The sequence below is a fragment of the Pseudophryne corroboree genome, chromosome 11 (assembly GCF_028390025.1).
Source record: "Pseudophryne corroboree isolate aPseCor3 chromosome 11, aPseCor3.hap2, whole genome shotgun sequence".
Taxonomy (NCBI): Eukaryota; Metazoa; Chordata; class Amphibia; order Anura; family Myobatrachidae; genus Pseudophryne; species Pseudophryne corroboree.
The window spans coordinates 84,055,113-84,066,381 of record NC_086454.1 but is presented as its reverse complement, the minus strand read 5'-3'; the positions used below and the strand labels follow the sequence as shown (position 1 = coordinate 84,066,381).

At 43.5% G+C, this 11,269-nt stretch overlaps 1 protein-coding gene across 2 annotated transcripts in view; it reads right to left on the bottom strand.

The window, feature by feature from the left end:
• Positions 1-3,176: 3,176 nt before the first annotated feature.
• Positions 3,177-11,269, bottom strand: part of FAR1 (fatty acyl-CoA reductase 1) — a 177,145-nt gene continuing 169,052 nt past the window's right edge. For both annotated transcript variants that reach the window (XM_063944487.1, XM_063944486.1), the window contains 3 exons: positions 9,025-9,154; positions 8,326-8,453; positions 3,177-5,314 (listed from right to left, as the gene is read on the bottom strand). In XM_063944487.1, coding sequence (XP_063800557.1) covers positions 5,152-5,314; positions 8,326-8,453; positions 9,025-9,154 — 421 coding nt within the window. In that variant the 3' untranslated portion in view covers positions 3,177-5,151. The remainder of the gene's footprint in view (positions 5,315-8,325; positions 8,454-9,024; positions 9,155-11,269) is intronic.

Below are 11,269 nucleotides of genomic sequence, written 5' to 3'. Positions count from 1 at the left end.
TTAAATTCAATATGGGTCTGACCAAACCGTCCGGTTTCGGGACTACAACATGGTCGAATAATAACCCCCTCCTTGTTGAAGGAGGGGAACCTTGACAACCACCTGTTGAAGATACAATTTGTGAATTGCAGTTAACACTATTTCCCTCTCATGGGGGGAAGCCGGCAGGGCCGTCGGTGAGGGGGCATCTCCTCAAAGTCCAGCTTGTATCCCTGAGACACAATATCAATTGCCCAGGGATCCAACAGGGAGTGAACCCATGTGTGGCTGAAATTACGAAGACGTGCCCCCACCGGGCCTAGCTCCGCCTGTGGAACCTCAGCGACATGCGGTGGATTTTGTAGAGGCCGGGGAGGACTTCTGTTCCTGGGAACTAGCTGTGTTGTGCAGCTTCTTTCCTCTGCCAAGAAAGGACGCACCTCGGACTTTCTTGTTTCTTTGTGATCGAAAGGCTGCATTTGATAATGTCGTGCTTTGAATATAATGCAAAAGATCAGAATTACCAGCTATAGCTGTGGAGACCAGGTCCGAGATCCCTTCTCCACACAATCCTCAGCCTTCCATATGCCTCTTAAGTCAGCATCACCTGTCCATTGCATATTCTACAGGACACGTCAAGCAGAAATCGACATAGCGTTGACTCTAGAACCCAGTAGACTAATGTCTCTTTGGGCATGTTTTATATATATATATATATATATATATATATATATATATCTCTATCTTAAGACCGCATCTTTAATATATATATATACATACACACATACATACTAGGGTCTCAATCTCTGCTGATAAGGTACCTGACCACGCTGCTACAGCGCTATAAACCCATGCCGACACAATCACCGGTCTGAGTAGTGTACCAGAATGTGCACTCTCTCTGCAGGATCCCTGAGGATAGCTGTTAAGTCAGGGCTATCTTTTGGGCAAACGTGACCCCCTAGGGGAAGATTCCTATCGTATCCTGGCCCTAGTAGGGAAAGGATACTCCCTGAGAATTCTTTGTGGGAAACTGCAGTCTCTTGTCTTCCCCTTAAACATGTGTACCCTTGTGTCAGGGACAGGTGAGTCATCAGTGATATGCAAATCATCTTTTATTACAATAATAATATATTGAATACTTTCCTGCCATTTTGGCTGTAACTTTGCATTATCGTAGTCGACACTGGAGTCAGACTCCTTGTCGATATCAGTGTCTATTATTTTGGATAGTGATCATTGAGAGACTCTGAAGGTCTCTGCGACATAGGGACAGACATGGGTAGATTCCCTGTCTGTTCTCTAATCTTTTGTGCAATAATTTCACCTTAGCACTTAATTACACATATCCAAACAGGTGTCGGCGTCGTCGACGGAGACACCCCTCACACACACATTTGCTCCATCTTCTCCTTAGGGGAGCCTTTTACCTCAGACATGTCGACACACACATACAGACACACCACACACTCAGGGAATGCTCATCTGAAGACAATTCCCCCACAAGGCCCTTTGGAGAGACCGAGAGAGAGTATGCCAGCACACACCCCAGCGCTATTAACCCAGGAATAACACAGTAATTTAATGTTAACCCAGTAGCTGCTGTTTATATTGATTTTTGCGCCTAATTATGTGCCCCCCCTCTCTTTTTACCCTCTTCTACCGTGTATCTGCAAGGGAGAGGCTGGGGAGCTTCCTCTCAGCGGTGCTGTGGAGAAAAAACATGGCGCTGTTGAGTGCTGAGGAAGAAGCCCTGCCCCCTCGATGGCGGGCTTCTGTCCCGCTTAAATATACATTTTCTTGGCGGGGGCTCATACATATATACAGTGCCCAACTGTATATATGCTAAACTTACAGTGACCGGAGTATGTGAGGTGTGTGTGGGAGCAATGGCGCACAGCTGCAGTGCTGTGCGCTACCTCAGTGAAGACCGGAGTCTTCTGCCGCAGATTTCGAAGTCTTCTTGCTTCTCATGCTCACCCGGCTTCTGTCTTCCGGCTCTGCGAGGGGGACGGCGGCGCGGCTCTGGGATCGGACGACAAGGGTGAGATCCTGTGTACGATCCCTCTGGAGCTAATGGTGTCCAGTAGCCTAAGAAGCAGGACCTATCTTCAGAGAGTAGGGCTGCTTCTCTCCCCTCTGTCCTACGATGCAGGGAGTCTGTTGCCAGCAGAGCTCCCTGAAAATAAAAAAACCTAACAAAATACTTTCTTACAGCAAGCTCAGGAGAGCTCACTGAACAGCACCCAGCTCGTCCGGGCACAGATTCAAACTGAGGTCTGGAGGAGGGACATAGAGGGAGGAGCCAGAGCACACCAGAATCTAAATTCTTTCTTAAAGTGCCCATGTCTCCTGCGGAGCCCGTCTATTCCCCATGGTCCTTACGGAGTCCCCAGCATCCACTAGGACGTTAGAGAAATAAAACAATAAAAGCTTTAGACTGCTTTATCTACAGCAGCCCTGTGACCATGCGGCTTCCTGCCGCACCAAGCAAAAAATTGATCTGACTGAGTCAGTGGGCGGGATTATATGGGGAAGCCCCGATGCATCCTGGGAGGCCAGAAAGCTCGTGACCGTGTTGGTGCCATTTCCGCTGTCGCTCAACCATTTCCCAATGTTATCCTGTGGATAATCCTGTGGACCCAGCCAGAGAAACCTGGTGTTACGTTTCTGAACATTTTACCGGCAATCACAGCATTGATAAATATGTGCAGCATCGCCCGTGAAATGAGAGAGCTTAAAATACTGAGGCAGTATGGATGGTGTAATGGTTAGCATTACTGCACCACAGCACTGGGGTCGTGGGTTTCATTCCCACCATGGCCCTAACTGTGTGGAGTTTGTATATTCTCCCTGTACTTGCATGGGTTTCCTCCGGGTACTCCGGTTTCCTCCCACAATCTAAAAATATACTGGTAGGTTAATTGGCTCCTGACAAAATGAATCCTAGCGTGAAAGTGTGTACATCTGTAGAGAATACAGATTGTAAGCCCCACTGGGGCAGGGACTGATGTGAATGGCCAAAATATTCTATGTAAAGCGCTGCGGAATGTGTGCGTTATATAAATAACTGGTAAAAAATAATAAATACAGATTTGCTAAAAGTTTCAGCTACCCGCAGTATCTCACCACTTCCCAATCAAGACCAAACAATATTTAAATAACACACACACACATAAAAAAAGAAGCCACAAACGTCACAAAAGTCATAATTTATTGAATGTTTAGAATTAGCCAATGGTCTCTCACTCCCAAGTGTGGTCCTGAACCACGGCAGCTAGAAGAGATTTAAATGTTATACAATTCTGTAAAAGAGCAACACTGAAGAACAGTAGAAAACCGCCGGGCTTCTCGACACAGAAGCCAATTCAGCAATTTCCAGCATGAGCTCCACATCTACAGAAAATAAGAGTGCCTTGTGGGATAGCACAGCACAACATGTAAGCACAATGATGAATTTTTTATTTATTTATTTTTAGAGAGGAACAAAGATTTAAATCTAACCGTCACCACATAGGTTGAAGCAGTTCCTTCTGTTTAATGCGACAACGATTAAGGTAGAAAGTTCTGCAGTAAGTGCTTTGTGACTCAATTACCAAACCCCACGCCAGGAATGAGACTTTCAAAGTACAAGTTTAAAATGTTAGGGAAATCATTTTAATTCGGTTTCTAAATCGACTGCAAGTTGTTTATTTTTGAAATGCCAAAACATGGAGGCGGTCATCCACTTCTGGACAACCAGACTATGTCCTGAGTGACTGCTACCCAACATCGCTAATGAGGGTGAGAAATGTAGCTTTCCCGTTCTCCATCAATACTGCTTATGAGAACAGTGTTGCGGCAGCTCACAGCGCAGAGGGCCTGGTTTCGCTCACTCACTATTACACTATACACTTCTATGCTGCTCTGCTGAACAGGACCGGGAGAAACGTAGTAAATGATCTAAAATATATTTAGAGCTGCAGCAGCCGCCGTCATCACAGAAAAAGGGAAGATATGGCTAGAGGTGCCGCCAAACCACCTATTTACTACATACTAGGGGTACAACAACAGCCAAACCCTTTAAAGGCGTGCCAAAGATCATCTGTAATTTAGAGAAGGGACATGAAGACTAATTGCACAGTACAGTCATCATCTGCACCACATTATGTACAAATGTTTGAGTGGCAAAGAAAAAAAAAAACACAACAGGAATCCCCTACCATATGACAGAAGCAGAAAAAGACAGGCTTTGGATACACAAATTAAAATAATCAACCCTGTAAGTAAGGGGACAATGTGTTAACAATAGCATCCTTTTATTGTACAAGCACTACAAAAAAATAACCCGCAACCAACCAGTGACATCAATGTTTAGTGGTTACTTGGCTATACCACGATTCCGTGTAACAAATACAGATCAGACAGCTTTATTTTTAGATTCCCCTGTGCGTATAAAACTACAAAATGTTTTATTGGTTTGGTTAAATTGATGCAGTGCAAAGAATTAGATTGTGGAGAGGGAGTGAGACTGAAAATCGTTAAAACACTAGAAAAAAAAGAAGAAATAAACAAGTAAAAAAAAAATATATATATATATATTTATAGTGTTGCATATGGGGGTATCTGGGTGAGAAAAAAATAGAGAGGATGTAAGAGGCAGCTAAAGCAATACAGGCTTATTTACCGAGAGACAAGCCATATAACCAAACTGTAAACCCTCTATGTATAGATAACCATATAGTCTAGCACCCATCAGTGACTAACACTAAACTCAACACCACACATGGCACAAACCTGTGCATTGTTAACAGGGAAGAAATGTGTACAGGATGTTACATATGTACACAGAGAAATGTTACTTTTGCTAATATTTTAGTAAACCATTCTGCTTAATGCTAGTTCAATCGTACTTGTATGGGTGTGTGTGTGTTATATATATATATATATATATATATACATACACACATATACATACACATATATACATACACATATATACATACTTATACACACACACACACACACACACACACATACATACACACTAGGGTACACTTCAAATATTACATCATTTTCTCTGGACCGAGGATGTTAGAATGGCTGTACACAAACATTGAAGGACACCGATTGGGTTACAGAGTCTGTGCAGTTCATCGCTGTGTGCATAGATGTCCGAATGACTCCGTGTCTTCAGTATCTCATGGTGCTAGATGCTCGAAAATAAGACAGGAACTTGAAACATAGGCTAACCACAAAGTACCAGATGTTTCTTGCCATTTGTGACCTTGCAATGAAGACACGCCAAATTAGGACCACAAGAACGGTATTGAATCCATAGCGAATGTTCCGTAACCTGTAACAATATGTAATGTGCACAATTAGATTTACTAGAAATGGTCTAACATTGCTTAACGTAATGAAGGTCCCCTTTATCGGTTCCTTTTTTCTCTGTTATCCTTTGGTGCTTGGATGATAGAAGAGTCATTCTCTTTCAACAATTCATACAAAGGGAACCACCGCTTCTTTTTCAGCAATGCATACAAAAAAGGTACCACCAGCTCTCTTTCAGCAATTCATACAATGGGTACCACCGCCTCCTTCAGCAATTCATACGATGGGTACCACCGCCTCTTTCAGCAATTCATACAATGGGTACCACCGCCTCTCAGCAATTCATACAATGGGTACCACCGTCTCTTTCAGCAATTCATACAATGGGTACCACCGCCTCTTTCAGCAATTCATACAAAGGGTACCACCGCTTCTCTTTCAGCAATTCATACAAAAAAGGTACCACCAGCTCTCTTTCAGCAATTCATACAATGGGTACCACCGCCTCTTTCAGCAATTCATACAATGGGTACCACCACCTCTTTCAGCAATTCATACAATGGGTACCACCGCCTCTCTTTCAGCAATTCATGCAATGGGTACCACCGCCTCTCTTTCAGCAATTCATACAAATGGGTACCACCGCCTCTTTCAGCAATTCATACAATGGGTACCACCGCCTCTCTTTCAGCAATTCATACAATGGGTACCACCGCCTCTCTTTCAGCAATTCATACAATGGGTACCACCGCCCATCTATGTCTGCTGGAAAGCTGCCTACAGTACTCCGACAATTCATAACAGTGTTAATTATTAGCCCTTGTTGCACAGGCACGATAACCAAGTGTCCACAAAGTGCACAATTTGCCACATGCTTCAACAATTAATAACAGTCTATAGCATAGTCTAGCGGTCTCGCAATCTCTTCAAAAGGGACTGGGTTCTGAGAGCGGGCTGCAGTTAAAATGCCTGCTGTCGGGATCTCAGCGTTCAGTATACAGATGTCGAAATCCCGACAGCCGACAATCAGAATCCAGACGCACCACGGCTATTCCCACTCGTGGACGTCCACGACGGGTGTGGTATGGAAGGTAGATAGTAACTAGGTCGACAATTATTGGTCGACAGTAACTAGGTCGACAGGGATGCTAGATCAACAGGTCAGCATGAGTTTTTAATGTTTTTTTTTTTGTGTCGTTTTCTTCGTAGTGTGACCGGGAACCCCAATTAGTGCACAGTGTTCCCTCGCATGGCTCGCAAACCTTTGGGCAAGGTGCCTCGCTGTGCTCGGCACAGGTTACCGATCCCAACTGTACTCCACGTGGATCGTTATATATGAAACGGTTAAAAAAAAAAAAAAAGAAAGAAAAAAATCGTGAAAAACTCATGTCGACCTAGAACATGTCGACCTAGAGTCCCAGTCTGTCGACCATAGTGGTCGACCTAGAGACCGGATCCCGTCCACGACACCCATAGAGTGGGAATAGATCCTGTGGCGAGTGCAGCGAGCCTGCAAGCTGACTCTTAGCGCTCGCCCCGCTGCTGGCATGCCACGGTCGGGATCTTGACAGCCAGCATCCCGTCCGCCGATAAAACCTATGTAATCCCTGAGAGCACACATGAATTAACTAACAAAGAAATGCTGTATTTCCAAAAAAGGGACAATGCTCATTTAGAAAAGAATGTCAACAAGAAAACTGTTACAAAAGTACATACAGGCAGGTAGAATAAAAATTACAAAAACACACAAAATCTGAGAATGAAAGGAATGCAGGTTTAAACTTCAATGCCCCAAACGTCATTGATCTCCTAGTCTGAACCCAAAACGATAGGTGCTCAGCCCTTTTAACTGCAGAGCATCACACCTTGGAGGATGTCACCCAAGTACTTGCCGATTGGCTGGTTACGCAAGTACGGCTGGGATCCTCCCTGAGCTGCTCACATAACTTCTAACTCAAATTCACATAATTGGGCATAACGTCCCTCCCTGTGAAATGATGACCTAGAATATGGGGTGCACATATTACTCTCTGCTATTTTAGCTACCATATGCGTGGAAATGTCCTGCGCTTGTGATGTGGGATTGTGGAGAGGTTTCATATGTTGGAAACCATACTTCTGAGGGATATGAAAAACGTACCCAACCTCCGAATCCACCTCAGCTATGTTTCATATTATTTTACACAGTCTATGTCATTATGAACATATAATTTTGAGTCATAACCCATATCCAATATAATGTGCCTTTACTCTTAGCGTTTCAATACACACATGACCTAATTACACCTCACTGGTTTTCCTTCCTGTAGATGCCAACACAGACAACAAGATCTGTGTCCTGCAGGCCATTGGACGCCTCTTCTGAATTGAATTACCTTTGATGTAAAGGACGCAACGTCAACCAAAAGGCCTTCCTAGGCCTGAATTAGCATTGACATGCTAATAATAACCTCCCAGGTGCTAACAAAGCCAACAGCCTAAATAAATCAGTCTATTAACAAGTGTGCGGCGGATTCATAACATAACTTGACTTAAAAGAAACATAACTTAAAAGTCCTAATATTTATGTTGTCTCCTTTCTAGCTATGACTCTTCCCAACATCCATAAAAATGATAGGTAGTAGCTGATTGGATGCTATAGGCAACCTGTCTACTACTCCACTTTTTAGAAGAGTTGATACATCTCCTCATTAGTTATTAGCTACTTTGGTAGGGCAGATGTTGCTGCATCACAGCGAGAGTAATTCTTAGGTCATTGGAACATGTGCTGTTTCACTGATTCTTTGAACATGCGCCATTTCACTGATTAAAACTCTTTTCATTTAGCCCATCCCACACATTTGCCAGTTTATTCTACGAAGTATACTAGCTTCAGATGTCATTGAATTCTGGCATGACTGAATTCTGACCTGCCGTTTCTATAAGATGGATGTTGTGGTGGGCCAAGTGCCTACACAGAACGAATAACTGATTACTTTACAGTACACAAATCCATAAACTCGAAATGCGACATTACAACAATGTGCAACTTACTTGTTTAAGTGCTTCCTGGCTGCGGGGAGTCCTGACATTTCCTCATTTAGAACGTATTTTTTTGTTCCCATACAATAGTTTTCCATGTATTCTGCCCAGTGCAGCTGTCTGACATCAAAGTTAAATACCTGTAAATAAATGTAGGCTTGTATTAACACCTTTAATTCTTAGCAAAAGACACACAATGACTCTTCTACCTGGTGGAAAAGTAGTTGAAAAAGACAAACTAAGAGTACAGATGGAATCTATACAGTCCATGGCATTTGTCCTGATCACGGAGTCGCAGTGTGTCTGGTCGCAGGGAGGCGCATAGAGCTTATGGCATTACCGGTGAGTGTCATCCACCAGATTTCTCTTTTGAAAATCACCATTGCGCATGCGTGAGGTGTCCTATAAAATACTATAGCGCAAGAATAACCAGTGCGCATGCATGAGGTCTCCATTGAAATACACTATAGCGCAAGAACCACTTCACTGCAGCAACGAGTGCACACTTTATCAAAACAATTTTACCGTGCGGAATTGGACGCATGAGCAACATTGCTCTTATATACATCCAAAACCTATGCCGTTGCTATATTCTTCTCCCTTCAAAGCAGTTTACTCGAGGTAGTCTAATTAATGCTTGCGGGGGGGGGGGAGGCAGCATGAAGAGCATCTGCGGCTAGTGGGCATGGGTACATGACAGAGGGCGCTCACCTTTTTATCTTCCGGGCTCAGCTGGTTCATCAGCATGTTGGTGTTCTCATTATTCCACACCCAGGAGTTACTTGAAAAATACTCCAACAACATCATGGCCTTGTGCAGACGTGTGATCGTCTTCATCATCCTTAACCAAAGCAAGGACCAGAATCATTGTGAGACCAAAACTACGTATCAAAGCTGGTGCCAAAACAGAGAGCAAACTTCCAAAAGCCCAAACACACTTTGTAGAAAAACCATACACATGTAGCAAGTACTACACACACACACACACACACACACACACACACACACATTTTGCAGCCTAATAAAGTCACAATTATGCAGCAGAAGGTTAATGCATAATTATTCTTATAAAGTTATTATTCCTCTTAAGCGCAGATTTTAATTTGCAAACGTGATTGAAATGAAAGTAGGACAGGCAGAAAGGGAGCATGGAGAGAGGTGAAGGATAAAATAAGCCTGGCACAAGCCATCAGTCGCTGAGCTGGGGATAAACACGGCAGCAAACGTCACTGGGCTACAAGTGTAAGGATCGTTCTGGGAGCTGTAGTTTGGTAACAGCTGCAGCTCTAGAGCTTGCGCATATCCCGTAAACACAGAAGGCTCAGCACATATTTGGGATCTATATTTATTCATGAAAAAGTACTGTGATTAATACACACTATGTAACCGTTTACTAGTTGGACATTGGGCCTGATTCATATATAATTGTTAGAGGCACCAATACGCAAATGCCTCAGAAGGCATCTGAAGTAAACAGACACTCACTGTAGTCTCCTGTGATCCACTGGCTGCTTCTTAAAACGCAGCATCTGATCCTCTGCGTGAACACTGGACATCTGACTAACCCTTAGCTTAGTACTATTGAGTGTGCATCTGCATTTTCTTTTTTTTATGTGGAACTATAAGTCTCTGCATAATATCACCACCTGCAGTTCAAGGTTCCCCTCCCCAATATAACCCTTGGGTTACTCAGGATGTCCACCAAAACCACACAGCCGTGGCCAGTGAAGCTGCATCTATGGACGCAGCCACTGGCTTTGGCATGCCCAGAAACAGGGACGGTCAAACCATTTCTGGAATGGTCCACCCTCATGCCACTGTGCCCAACAGTGTCAGGCCCACTGTTAGCTTCACTTGACCTAAATAATGACTTGCAACTTTCTCCCCACAGGTCACCAATAGGGGCAGTTGGTACTTTAAAAATGGCTGCCAGGGCATGCTGACCAGGGAGGAGAGTAAGTTACTTTTACCAATCTTAGGACCACTACAGACACCAAACACAAAGATTTTTAACATATTACACCAAGTCTCCAGAAAATTTGCAAACAATTTATTTATTACCAGTTATTTCTATAGCGCACACATATTTTGCAGCGCTTTACAGAGAATATTTGCCCATTCACATCAGTCCCTGCCCCAGTGGAGCTTACAATCTAGATTCCCTATCACATGTACACACAGGCACATTCACTATGGTTAATTTTTTTGGGAGACAATTAACCTACCAGTATATTTTTGGATTGTGGAAGGAAACCGGAGTACCCAGAGGAAACCCACACAAGTACGGGGAGAATATACAAACACTGCACAGTTAGGGCCATGGTGGGAATCGAACCCATGACCTCAGTGCTGTGAGACAGTAATGCTAACTATTACACCATCTGTACTAGCAGTAATGCTAACCAGCCTGGTTGAAGTAGTGGTTGGCAATACAGTCTCGTAGTCCTAAGGTCAGGAGTTCATTTCTGAACATGGCAAAATATGTGCAGTCTTTTTGTGTCCTGTTTGCTCCGATTTCCTCCCACACTACAAATAACATACTGCCAGGCTGACTGGCCTATGACATGAAAGGTTAACCCTAGTGCGTACGTGTGTCCATTTTATAGGTGTTTCATTAGCGTTTCAGCACTTACTGTAGTCTTTTTCAGGCCAGTTATGTCCACCTATACACAGTATCACTGTGAATGAAAAAAAGCAAAGTGCACTCCATGTATTGAGAATAATGCCATTATTAACAAACTCCTATTCTGAGTTGCAAATTTGTATGTAATGGGTACAGTAGGACTCCAATGCAATATAATGGGGTCTAGCAGGATGGAAGACCCTTCCCGTGAAATCTGGCAAATGACCAGCTTCTGCCAATCTTCACAAACCAGATCAACTTTGCTGCATATAAAAAAGACCCTATATAGGAAACGAGGGCAAATTACTTCACATTCCTTGTTCTGGATCAAAA